This window comes from Juglans regia, chromosome 6 (assembly GCF_001411555.2).
Source record: "Juglans regia cultivar Chandler chromosome 6, Walnut 2.0, whole genome shotgun sequence".
Taxonomy (NCBI): domain Eukaryota; kingdom Viridiplantae; phylum Streptophyta; class Magnoliopsida; order Fagales; family Juglandaceae; genus Juglans; species Juglans regia.
Window position 1 is genome coordinate 37,128,462 of NC_049906.1, and position 14,430 is coordinate 37,142,891.

General features: G+C 34.9%; 2 protein-coding genes across 2 annotated transcripts; both read left to right on the forward strand.

The window, feature by feature from the left end:
• The first annotated feature begins 2,197 nt into the window (after window positions 1-2,197).
• LOC109012920 (class V chitinase-like) lies at window positions 2,198-3,883 on the forward strand. Its single transcript, XM_018994823.1, has 2 exons — window positions 2,198-3,304; window positions 3,542-3,883. Exons 1-2 carry the CDS (start codon window positions 2,257-2,259, stop codon window positions 3,580-3,582), a joined length of 1,089 nt encoding a protein of 362 aa, XP_018850368.1. The 5' UTR covers window positions 2,198-2,256; the 3' UTR covers window positions 3,583-3,883.
• Window positions 3,884-8,928: 5,045 nt separating this feature from the next.
• On the forward strand, window positions 8,929-11,036 carry LOC109012974 (class V chitinase-like). Its single transcript, XM_035690815.1, has 4 exons — window positions 8,929-9,685; window positions 9,948-10,033; window positions 10,176-10,358; window positions 10,920-11,036. Exons 1-4 carry the CDS (start codon window positions 8,929-8,931, stop codon window positions 11,034-11,036), a joined length of 1,143 nt encoding a protein of 380 aa, XP_035546708.1.
• The last annotated feature ends 3,394 nt before the right edge of the window (window positions 11,037-14,430 follow it).

Consider the following 14,430-nt stretch of genomic DNA (forward strand, 5'->3'; position numbering starts at 1 on the left):
AAATCGTTCATGATGACATGTATGCAATAAATATTGTGGGTGTAAGGGTGTAGTTTGATTCTTCAAGTTTATTACCATTTCACAAGTACATTTCGAATCTATTGAAATTTATATAATATTTCACATCTAATTTTGATAATATATCAAAAATAAAAATTTTATTTTAGTGTGGGTGCAAGGGCTTAGTTTTATTATCTTTTTCTTTGGTGTAGTTTTAGATAATTCGTTATGCAAATTATTTGAAATAATTAACAAATAACCATTATTTAGCATGTCATGAAAATTATCTACACATTGAAAATACATTGAAAAGAAAAACATATGTGTCTAGTCGTATTTGTGGTTTTAAAAATAAAAAGAGTCAAACAAAAATTGAATATTCACTCGAGTCACACTCGAACAAAGGCTCGAGCTCACCATCTGTGTGAATCTCGCTCAAGCCACACTTGAGCGAACAACATTGTCTAAGGGCACCATTTATCTTTTTGGGTTGGTAGTTTATTAATTACTATTAGTTATAAATATATTTATAAATAAAACAAAATCATTATAAACAAAATATAATTCTAAATATATATTTTTAATCGATCTCACGATAGATTACTTATTTACATGCACGGGAAAGTTTGTAGCACATTTCTTTACAAATTAACATCTCTAATTTTACAAGGTCTATACAGATGTTTATTTCAATATATGATTGGTCCATACGTAATTTTTATAATAATAAAATTATAAAATAAAGTGATTTTATATGAGACAGACTATAAAATAGATATATAGACAAAACATTTTCTTTGCTCTATGCCGAGTAATTTTCAATCATCAATGGTATACGGTGTTTGCATAAAAATAAGTTCAAAAGCTGGGCAAAATGATCATTAGTTACCGAAAATGTAAAATGATTTTAAGCAAAATAGTTTTTATAAAAAGTATTCTGTAAATATCTTTTTAATTATTTAATTATTTTGTAAATAAAAATATATTTATTTGATGTTTTATAAAAATAATTTAATTTTATAAAAATGTTTTCATCATATAATATTATTATGAAATATATTATAAAAAATGAAATTTGGGTAGGTAATTTATAAAATAATATTAGTCAAAATCATTACAAACACTATACAATAATTGGTGGGACCCACATTTATCAAATCTTCAAAAAGTTAAAACTATTTCATCTCACTTCTAAATCCAAACACACAAAATTTTAAAAAACATGCATCTCATCTCATTTCAACTTAATAATCTTACTATTATTTACAAACAATTTCAATTCATCTCACTATCCAAAGTAAGTCTTATTCTTTTGCTTGGTCTCAATTATCTAAATTAATAATCTGTAATTTTCTTTCTTAAGAGAAAAAAATTGACTCCAACATATTGTTAATTATTTCGAATATAATATTGGAGCATATATATAATTTCAAAACCCATGAAAAGCGACTTCTGTATCTTTTTTTTCCTGTCTCCTTAATTTTTTTTCGTACTCTTCTCTCATTCTCTCTTACAAAAGCATAAATTTAAAAATGAATCAACAATTTTAGATTCTGTGATCGATAAATAAGACGACACATCAATCACGCGGTAAAAATGAGATCCAACTGTACCTCCTTGCTTCTTTTCAAAAAGTGAACGTCCTCGATCGCATGGTAAAGTGATAAAGTAAAATTATATTTATTTATTTATTTAGTAAGCCCTCCTAGTTTAATGGGTTTTACAGTTTATCATCATTTTTACATATTATAAATTATATTTATTTCAAACATTTTTAATTTTATTCTTTTTAAATTAATTATAATTTTCTATTCACCATTTATATACTAAATACTTAGTAAAAAATAAGATATAAAAATATAAAAAATGATGTGAGATAATGAGTATAACTTTTCTAAACTAATTTCAAATTCAAAATGTCAATATTAACGCCTTAAAATTCTTCTAATCCACGTCATGCACACGTGGAAGCATTACGTCACGTCATCACATCATTATTAATATTTTAAATTTTTTTTAAATTTTTTTTTACAGTATTATTAAAAAATATTTTTTATTTATTAAATAAATAAAAAGTCCAATCGAATGCCCAGTTGAAAATATAGACTTTAGGATTTCTGAATTTAATATGCCTCGTTTCTATGTGGGTTTGAAAAGGCTATAAATACGCACGCATGCGTAGCTAGCAACTACAACTACTCGTACCACCACAAATACAAGTACGTAACTACACCTGCTTCAGCTTTCTTCGATCGAATGGCTTCTAGTGGTGGCCTTGTGAAAGCCGGATACTGGTCTTCGCGAAGTTCCCTGCCGGTAGCAGCAATAGAGTCCACACTCTTCACACATCTTTATGCTGGCTTTGCCGAGGTCCGCCCTGCTGATGGCGGGGTCACCTTTCCTAAGGATTACAAGGTACAATTCCAAAAGTTCACCGAAACCGTTCAAAGAGGATCCCCAAACGTGAAGACTCTTTTATCCATCGGTGGTGAAGGCCCCTCTCCAGCTAAGATATTATCTCTAGTGGTGGGAGATCAAAATAAGCGTGCAAAATTCATACAAGACTCCATAGCCCTAGCCAGGAATTACGATTTTCATGGCCTCGACCTCTGCTGGCTGTACCCCTCCTCGTCCGACGACGATGCCGACCTTGACTCATTCCTGAATGAATGGCGTGCTGCCATCGATGAAGATCACAACAATACAAGGAAAGACCGGTTGCTTCTAACTGCGGCTGTCTTTCACCACCCGGTCATTAGACGCTCTAATTTCAATTATCCCATTCAGGCTATTAAAGACAACTTGGACTGGATCAACGTGCTGGCCATTGACTTCTATACTCCGGCCTCCAACTCTTCGGGGGAGACTGGACCGGTTCATGCTTGGCGTACTCGATCTGAAGATCTGCAAGACAGGTGCGGAGAGAAAGGAATTCAAAACTGGATAAATAATCGAGTTGCGACAAATCAATTACTCCTCGCCCTTCCATTTTATGGCTATGAATGGATTCTAGGTCAGAACTCGAATAACCGTGGATTCTTTGCACCGGCTCATCCAGGAAATAAACTCCCCTTATCCTACAAAACTATCCAGGAGACTCTAGCGAGGGGTAATTACACCATTCCCGTTACGGATGGGATATATGTTGCTACCTACTCGCATAACGATAAGAGGAGTTGGATTGGTTATGATGATGAAAGGAGCATCTCTGAAAAGGTTAAGAAAGCGGTTAAGGCTAATTTGGGCGGTTATTTTGCATGGAATGTGGGCTTCGACGACGACAATTGGACTCTTTCTCGTGCAGGTAATTAATTAATAATTAGCTGCATGAATTCAATATCGATCGTATCTTACATATCTTGATCGCAATTATAAGCTGCCAAATTCCATGACATATTGCTTGAATTTTCTAGTACTACTGTTTCGCATGAATATATATATATATATATATATATATATATTTATACGCTACCTCTCTTTTCTTTTTATTTTCTATTTTCTATTTTCTAATGAACTTTGCTTAATTTTCTTGTCCGCGTAGCCAAGAACGCATGCGATCCGCCGGCTGGGGCTAATCAGTAATGGCCGCAAGTATTGTGAAGAATAATCAACAGCATGGCCAGCAATATATTATATATGGTGTGTTTGTATTATAATATGAAGGCCAATGATATCAGATATACAGATGTTCTGTTACAATTATATGTAACATAGACGCTTGTATCATCAACAATAAGGCCAATGGCTATATATGCCGCGCGTGTTAATTGTGTGTAATAGTATATAAGAAGCGTGTATTATCCCCAATAAGGTCATTTTTATGGCCTGTACGATAAATGAATGTTGTGTATTATAAAAGGAAGTACTTCCTTTTGTACTATTATGAGTTTGCCCACATCTAACATAATTAATGAAGATATAAAACAAAAAACAAAAACAGAAGATCTAGCAAGAAAGAGGTTCGTGAGGGAATAAGAGCTAAGAGAGAAAAATAATATATATATATATATATATATATATATATATATATGTTAGTTAATAATATTTGGTTTTAGGAAATGTATGTATTTTAGTCTTCTGAAACTTTTTGGTATCAAACTTTTAAGTTAGAAGTATCAAGATTTTATTAAAGATAATCTGAAATACATTTATGAGTTTTATAAGAAATTTCTAAGTATTTTTAATTCGATTTTTTTAAACCATTTTTTTAATTCAATTTTTTGATTTTTCAATTAAATACCAGTAAGCATTTCTCATTATAATTACTACACCATAATTTGTATAGCTACTTGATTTTAATATTCATACCTAGCTAGCTAGCTACATACAGCCGGCCGTTTATTTCATTCGAATGGCTTTAATATTAATTATCAACTTCATGCAAAACAAATTCGATCCATGATCAGTCGTCAGAGTCAAATGCACCATAGACAATAAATAAAATTAAGAAAACAAAAAAGAGAAAACTCAATCTTAATTACCAATTTGATCGTTTCCCATTAATTTGTTTCTCATAATTATTATAAGAACATGCATGTAATTAGTAGTTCCTTTGGTGCACGTGAGTAATGAGTTTATATATGTTCCTATTTAATTTAATTCCCGCATTAGTACTGACGTGTCAAATAATTTGGTCCGATATTCGAAGAAAGATTCTCAAGCTAACAAGCTAGGTCCGGTCAATTTGGTCTGAGAGGAATACAGGGATCCGGCATCCCTCCGGTTGGAAAAATAAGAGGAATCTCCTCATGTTATGAAATACAATGGCTACTCTATTACGTGCCTAACACATTTTATCAACTATAATTTTTTAAATAAAATATAAATGTTCAAGTCTTTAAGAACAAAAAATATAATTTTTTAACAAAAAGTAAAAAAATAAAATTATTTATTTACACATTAAACATGCTAATAATTAAAAAGAAAAACCATCAATTTATTTATTTTTTTTAAAGATGACGATATCCCAAGTTTATTGATTACCCTCACTTATAGCGGAGGAAAACCATAGTTACAACACCTGATACCTGAGGGTTACAAATATATATAAAAAAAAAACCCCAACCCAAGCATAAAAAATTACACTACAAAGACATAAAAGACCTAAACAACCTGCAACATGCAAAACAAGACCAAGGAAACTCCAAAAAATATATTGCAAAGACATAAAAACCTAAACAACCTGCAAAACAAAGTTAGTACGCACAAACATTCAAATGAAACTAAAAGGGCATCAAACATGTAAAAAAGGCTAGAGACGAATACAAGGAAGACCTACTTTGTCGAGCCGAATGATACCCTTCAAAACACGTGGTAAATGCCGCTCATCCTCATAACAAATATTATGCCCCTCTTCACCCTGATGGGCCAGAAGATCTGCAACTTGATTACCCTCACGAAATTGATGTAGAACTAGAACATTAAGCCCCACAAGATCTTTTAGCATTTCCTCACAAAAATCCCATAAATACCAACCAGTGCACTTTCCGCTGCAGGGCCAATTCATGACCAGCTTGGAGTCACTCTGAAAAATAATGTTAACCAAGTTAAGCATTTTACAAAGAGCAATACCTTCTCTAACTGCCTTGACTTCTGCTTCATTATTGGTGCCAATCCCAAAGCAAGTCGAGAAAGCTCCCTTAACTCTCCCCGTCTCATCTCGGATCACACCACTTCCACCACTATTCCTCGGGTTACCACGACAACTACCATCACAATTTAACTTAAACCACCTCTTAAGTGGTTTCTGCCAGGTCACCAGCTTATGGCTCCTAACCAAAAATGGCACTACCTTCAGGTTAGGAGACGATAGAAACTGCTCCTCAGCCAGAGACAAAGTCTCTGTCTTGCTTATGTCTCCCGCTAGCCTATGAAGCCAGAACTTAACAGCAACCCACACATTTTGGGCACTTTGAGGTTTTCCTTCCATCCTAACCTTACACCTGCTATGCCAGAGTTTCCACGTAATCAGACATGGCACCAAATCAATCAAAAACCCTTTAATTGACGATTTTTTAGCACAAGCAAACCAAGACGAAACACGAGCCCACCAAGTAGCAGTCTGCATACAAGAAACTCCGAAAGCTGTACTAGCAATCTCCCAAACTTGTCTGGCCAGATCCTCAGGGCAAAGCACATGATCTAAAGTTTCACATTATTTTCTCTTGCAGTAGTCACAACTAGAAGCTAAAGCAATCCCCCAGTTTTGCACTCGAACATCAACGACAAAGCATTTAAATCTCACTTTCCAAGTACAAATAGAAATCTTCTTAGGAATACTATTATGCCATATCCAATCCATCCAAGGAACTGACTCACCCTTAACCCGAATTATCTCCCAAGCACTAGAAGAAGAAAAATTACTGTCGGTATTAGGCTTCCAAATAAAGATATCCTCCCCCTCCTTACCAGCCACAATATTAGAACCAATGATAGCAACCCTGTTCTTACCAACCAAATCAACTAGCAAATCAAAATCCCAATTATTATTCAGCCTACAATCCTGAATTTTAAGATATTGATTATGGTCAATATCCACCATATCCGAGAGAGGCCCAGAAGCTAGCCAGAGATCATACCAGAAAGAAGAATTTTCGCCTCGAACCAACGCTTTAGCATTATCACAAACCTTGGGTAAGACATAAATCATATCCCTCCAGAAGTTTGATCCCTTTGGACTAGCGGTAGACACATGTTTCCTCCTAATATACTTCGCACGAAAAAAGGACGACCATAAATTGTCCACCAAAAGGTGACGACAAGCCATTTTCATATGAAGCGCACGTTAGACCTCTTTTAAATCTCTAATGCCCAAGTCTCCCTTACTAGTGGGTTTGCAAATCTTACTCCAAGCTCTCCATTTAGATCTAGGCGAGAATATGGATCGCCATAGAAGATAAAACACGACACAATAAAATAAGACGCCCCCCTTGCAAGAGTAAGTTGAACTTCCAACTAGCCACTTTCTTTCGAATTTTTTTCACAAGAGGTTCAAGAATGCGAGCCGTAACTCTACCAGAAACCAAAGGAATCCCCAAATAAGATAAAGGGAACTGACCAACCTTAAAACCAGTAGCTCTCACCAGGCTACGCTCCCTCAAAACATTAATCAACTTCGAAGGAAAGAAAGCTGATTTTTCTTTGCTCATAACTTGACCAGACCAATGCTCATAAGTCCCCAAAGTGTCCATAAGCCTTTTCACCGAACTCTTACTGCCATTCATAAATACCGAAAGGTCATCAGCATATAATAAGTGAGAAATAATAGGAGCACCCATAGGGTGGTAAAAAATTTTAATTCGACCCTCATCGAAATTTTTTCGCAAAAGCCTAGTCAACACCTCCTCCATTAAAATAAACAAATAAGGAGATAGAGAATCTCCCTGACGCAAACCACGAGAAGGTTTAAAAAAATCTTTATAAGTCCCATGCATCATCACCGAAAACCAAGGTGACTGGATACTCTCCCCCACCAATTTGCAAAAATTAGCAGAGAAACCAAAACACTCCAAAACCCTCAAAAGGAACGCCCAATCCACCCGATCATAGGCCTTAGCCATATGAATTTTTACTATAACATTTCCCCCACAAGTCTTCCTGTGGAGAGAATGAACCATTTCTTGGGCGAGGGTAATATTTTCAAAAATGCTCCTTCCAGGTACAAATGCACCTTGTTCCATAGAAATCAAATTTGGAAGAAGCCGCGTCAACCTTTTGACTATGATCTTGGTGAAAATTTTATAAGCCACCAAACAAAGACTAATCGGATGGAATTTATCAAAACTAGTAGGATGCTGCACTTTACGAATTAAGACAATATAAGAGGAAGAAAAATACCTGGGCAAAGGCGCACATTGAAAGAAATCTGTTGACGCCTCAACAATGTCAGCTTTAACAATATCCCATTAGGCAATGAAAAAAACCTAATCGAAACCATCAGGGCCAGGATTACTGTATCTTGGAATGGAAGTGAGAGCTTTTTTTATCTCTTCCTTTGAGGGAGCCATACAAAGAGCGTTATTCTCTGCCATCGAAATGCCACAACTCAACAAAGGTGTAAGATTCGCCTGATCCAATATTGGACTCCCAGTAAGAAACTCCATTAAATACTCAACAACACCCAGATGAACCTCTTCCAAATTCCCCAAAACACGACCATCATCTAGCTTCATTTGAGATATCACAGTTTTGGATCTTCTTTGATTAACAACTGCATGATAGAACTTGCTATTTTGATCCCCTTCAAGTAACCATTGTTTCTTGGCAATTTGAGCCAACCTTGTTTCTTCTCTACCCTCCCAGACTTCAAGCTCAATTTTGGACACAAGAAAATCCACTTCCACATCTTCAGAGTAACCTGCCTGAAGTTGATGTTCCAAAGTTTCCACTCGTTCCTCCAGAGCCCGAATGTGAGAATCCACCCTTCCAAAAAAGGGACTTATTCCAAGCCCGCAGAGCCATTTTTGTTTTCTTTAATTTTTCGGCAAGCTTCCAAAGACCCCTCAAGCGCACAGGAGACATCCAAACCTCTCTCACACAAGAAAAGAAATTTGTCTGAGATACCCACATATTCTGAAACCTGAAAGGGTGTGGACCATTCAATTCCTCCATTCTCGCAAAATTAATCACCATGGGGTAGTGGTCCAAAGTTTTCCTCACCAGATACTCATAATGGGCCGAAGGAAATTTAGAGTGGAACTCAGTGCTAATCAAAGCCCTATCCAACTATGCCTAGCTGCGGGACTGACCCTCATGTCCATTGCACCAGGACATTTGTTGTAATATTATAGAGTACTTATATATCAGACTTTGATTAGTAGGTTTCATTTCTATCCATGAAGACCAAGAAGAATGTGAACATAATTTATGCGCAATGAAGTGAGAAAATACATGAATGTGCGCTAGGATCGATTTGATCATGAAGCTAGGATGGTTACCAATGAATCTTACAGAAAATCTTTCATCGACTCTTCGATAAGGATAGCGAGGCTTTACGGCTTCCAAGGCCTAGACCTTTGTTGGGTTTCAGCAAATACAAGCTCAGACATGACCAATATGGGATTACTCTTTCAGGAGTGGCAAGATTCCGTGAATTCTGAGGCAAAGAACTCTAGCCAGCAAGAATTGATCTTGACTGCTGCAGTTCAATACTCCCCAGATGTAGAAAGTGCTTCTTTCCTTGTGGACTCAATCAGGAGCTACTTGAACTGGGTGCATGTCATGGCTTACGACTACTATATGCCTGAGTGGTCAGAAATTACGGGTGCTCATGCAGCCTTGTATGATCCATCAAGTCAATTTAACACAGATTATGGCATTGGCGCATGGATTGGTAGAGGCTTGTCTGCAAGCCAGTTGGTTCTGGGTTTGCCTTTCTACGGTTATGCCTGGACGTTAAAGAATCCCAACTACAGTGCTATAGGCACACCTGCTACAGGTCCAGCCATTACAGATGATGGATCCATGAACTATAAGGACATCAAGGGCTACATTCAGAGATATGGAGCTACTGTAATGTATAATGCTACATACGTAGTGCAATACTGCATAGTTGGATCGACCTGGATTGGCTTTGATGATGTTGAAGTTGTCAAAATTAAGGTTTCTTTTGTCAAGGAGATGAAGCTACTTGGTTACTTTGTGTGGCAAGTCCCATATGATGACAATTGGGAGCTTTCTCGAGCAGGTATGAGATGTTGCACTCACTTTATCTATTTGATTCTTCCTGATCTGCATAATACTAGTGGGACGTTAATCCAGTTGCCTGCATTTTAAACAAATTCAGAATTCAGAATATGAATTGAATTATCATCTTGGCTAAATGAATTTAAAAGGCCCAAAATTCTCAAGAAGAAAGATTGAAATGGCCTCCTCTGTTCAACTGTATAAAAATATTTGTTTAATTTTAATGATTGCTCTCTCATTAACTTAATGAATCACATGATCAGCTCAAGAGGAAGAAAACAATCGACCGTCCGAGAGGCGATTATTAGTGATCATTTTGACAACTGCTAGCATTGTTCTACTAGGCCTTGTAGTCTGTTACTTAACAATAAGAATGCACAGATCAAAAGGTAATTTTTCTTTTCCCACATGTAATCACCATCTAGAATTATAAGGATTAATTATTAATTAACCACCATTTTCCTGTGTTTCGTTTTCTTTTTTAAATATAGGAATGGTTGTTACATCTTAAGATACAGGGTCCAAAGTCAATCATAGAGAGGCTGGAGGAGACTTCAACAGCAATGTTCCTAATCTGCAAGCTAGTCTTTAGTTTAAGAGACATTGAGGCAGCTACTGACCAACTTTCAATTGAAAATAAACTTGGAGAGGGAGGTTATGGTCCCGTTTACAAGGTAAACTTTGTCAGTGTTCAGATTGTGGTTAAGCAACAAAAAAAAAAAAAAAAGAGTTCATGTCGTAGCATTTTTCCAGCAACATCATTAGAGGAGCTTCGACTTTTACAAGAGTAAATTAGGAGAAAGATGAGTCTATCTATCTAAATCATTCCCATTGAATAATATTTTTCAGCAGGAGTAGCATTGATGTTGTGGCATTGCTCCACCACTATCAATAAGATATTTAAGAAGTATTTTATCGAGTGACAGATACTATGATGGGTATCCTTTTATTTTGTCAGGGTGTATTACCAAATGGGCAAGAAATAGCTCTAAAAAAACTTTCAAAGACATCTATCTACTCAAGGGTTTGAGGAGTTCAGGAATGAGGTTATACGAGTACATCTGGTGCGAGTTTTGGGATTTTGCATTGAAAGAGATGAACAAAAGCTGATCTACGAGTACATGCCAAACAAAAGCTTGGACTTCTACCTCTTTGGGGTTTGATATTTCCTGACTTCAATGAGAGTAAATAGAAAATGTTAAATGCATCATATGAGATTTTGCATCATTGCATAGAAGGCTGCAAGTCTGTTATCCATAGCGATGACACTTTTGCCAAACACCTCTAAGCTTAAGCGGAACAAAGGCAATTTCAACGGAACAGTGGCACATGGTGTCTTTGCAAATTTGTGATTTTTTTTAGCATGTTAATCCTCATTAGCCCCATGATAATTGTATTACTGACTTGTTCCTAATTGCATTAAACATAGACCAAATCAGACGGTATCAATTGGATTGCATTGACATATCTCCAAGAATACTCAAGAATGACAATTATTCACTGAGACTTGAAAGGTAGCAACATTTTACTGGATGAAGTGATGAAGCCCAAAATATCAGATTTTGGTAGGGCTCTCTTTGCCCATAAATATTAAATGTGCTTTAACATAATTATTGAACTCAAGAAAGACCAAGAATCCAACATAATTATCCAATAACCTTTATTGGGTTTCCCACAGTATTGGTCCATTAATAATAATTTCGGTCCAATAATATAATTCATGATCTATCTTTAAAAATATTGAACCGAGCTGTCTAGGGACCAGCACCCATGATTGCATCAACTAGACAACAAAATGAACCAATCGAAGGCATTCTCACAATTATCAAAATTCTTAGAAAAGCAATAAATAATAGCTGTTAATACACAGATCATATATAACTACTTCGGCCATGATCCTAAACTACTATATATGGTCTGAACATAGATAATACGGTTTAACTTAGGTTGTATTTAGATATTGAGTTGAATTGAGTTGAGTTTCTTATAAATAGTAGTGAGTTGAGATGATAAAGTGAGTTTTATAAGATTCACATAAGATGAGTTTAAATGTGTTTAAATATTAAGATGAATTTATATATATTTATAAGAAATTGAAAAAAGTTATGAGTCTCGCATGTAAAAAAAATATTGAATTGAAAAAAGTTGTAAGTTTTACATATAAAAAGATTTTGAATTAAAATGAGTTTAATAATTAAAGAGCTTGATTTTTAAATATTAGATTTAACTTAAAATTATATTGAACTGAATTAATTTCAATTGAATCTATCAATCAAACGAGACGTTAATTTATATATTTATTTTTATTTAATCTGTTTGTAATTACATCACTTTAAAATAAATTTTTTGGTTATTCCATCTTATGCACGCCACGTCGCCAAGAATTTATGAGCCAGACCGTACGTACGTGGAATGCAATTGATCACGATCCAAAGGCATGCATGCAGTATTTTTCTCGTCTGACACGTCGTGTAGACGTAGATATGAATGACTTCAACTACAGATCATGCGTCATGATATAGAGCCTTCAATGGTGATTGAGACGGTCTATAGTCATCGATTAATGAAATAAAAGCTCTTGTCACGTAGATATAGATCATTATAATATTGCAGCTGAAGGTGGGTGGATATAAAATATTAAATGATGATTACTGTTTTTTATTATTTTATAATATTATATTAGATAATTAAAAATTATTTATTATATTTTATTTGTAAACTTATCATTTAATATTAAATGATGAAATTATAAGAATATAATAAATAAATAGATAAATAAATTTTTTCTTAGATGACATAGACGCATTCCATGAATACAACTACATGGTTATAGTGATATAATTTTTGGTGACTTAAAATCATGAATGCATTCTAATTTTTTTATTTTTTATTCTTATTTTTTCATGTTTGTTAATGTGGTATATTTTAAGTAAGGGTGTTCAACCGGTCCCATTTTTTTCCGGATCCGGTCCGAAACCTGGAAATCCGGGTGCATCCGGGCGGTTATCCGCCCGGATTACACCCGGGCGGTTAAAATATTCCGGATCCGATTATGTGACCCGGTTATCCGTAACCGGGTCCTTTAAAATGAAAAAATCGCATCTCTTTCTTTCTCGAATCCGCTTCTCCCCCGTTCTCGAATCCGCTTCTCTCTCGCTTAGGTTTGCAGCTCTCGTCTTCTCCAAGCTTCGAAGTGAGAAGCTTCGCACATCTGGGTGAGACACGCGGAAGCTACCATCGAAGGCTCTCTCTCTCTCTAAGCTCTTAAGGTACCTTTATTTATACTTAGGGTTTTCTTTGGACTCTCCGGCCATTTATCAAACTCACAATGCAACTACAACTCAAACTCTTCATAACATGTGTTAGGTTTTCAGCCTTTTTCTTTCGTTTTGTTGAGGTTGTGTGGTTTTGTTTTGATTCGGGATGACTATCCTCGTTCAGCAGCTTGAGTTTGGTAAATTTTTTCTACTCCTTTCCTTTCTTTTTTTTTCTCGTTCATTTTTTGTTTACATTTTGTTTACATCTTTATATATATTTTTTATATATAAAATTAATCTCTAAATATGCCCATCTGATCATTTTTTTTTTGTTTATTAATCTTAATGACTATATATCCTCATCGAGCAACTTGAGTTTGGAAAATTTTCAACTATTTTTCCTTTTCTTAAATTGTTATAATTTATGATCTGATCAGTGTTCATCATATATTATAGGTATTTTCTTCTAATTTTTAAATTAATATTTTAATCTCTAAATATGCATTCTCAAGATTTTTTAGATTTAATATTCTTAAACCCTTTTTCATCAGCCGTGCTTTTAATAAAAAAGAAAATCGAATATTGGCTAAACCTTGGTGTTGGACGGTGGATTTGTTGTGCCACAGATCAATTCATTTCCTTTAGGTCTGCACTTTTTGCGTAAATTTGTCGTTTTGAAACTTAACAATATCCATAAATGAAAGTGCAATGTTTCTACTACCTTTTGGGCCTCTAAAACTTGAGAAATAAGGCTATGAGATCTGTCAAAAACTGATTTCACCACTGAAGAACATGAAAATATGCAGTGGATAGATTGTGTTTGATGATCTGCAAACGTCATGTCTATGAGCAAGAGAGAATGCCAAAAGCATTTGTGGCATTATGTGCATTTGGTTCCCATAGCAGCTCATTTTATACATAATGCCTGCATATATTCACTTGTTGCTGCCATAATATCTGTTTTATTTTTTACCTTGCTTATTATTTAGGGACATACACCAATTTTTTCTTATGTATCCACCAAGTGTTACAAAGACACTTGGATACATCTAGAGAGTAATCCAAATATCCATAAATATCCATAAGCTTAGAGAGTTTAAAATATTCAATTATGTTGGCTCTTTTTGTAGAGGGAACATTATAATAATTTCAGTGAGGAGAATAAAACAGGGGAAGAAAGAACAGCAAGGAAAATATTGAACTTTGTTCTATTGCTTGCCTGTGTAGTTATGTGTTGGGTCCATGTTGCATTGATTTGTTTTCTGTTGCTTTGTTGCAAGGTGAGAATGAATCTAGTTAGACTATTGAAGGTGTGTCTTGTGATGCAGTTGATAATAAAAGGCCGTAGTCCCTTGTACATGTAACTGTAGTAATTTGTGTAGTCCTCTACATTTTCATTTATTTGTACATGTATGAAAATATCATGGATGGCAAATGATATTGATGATTACAACTGTTATCTACTGCAGGGACTAGACAGCTAATTCAA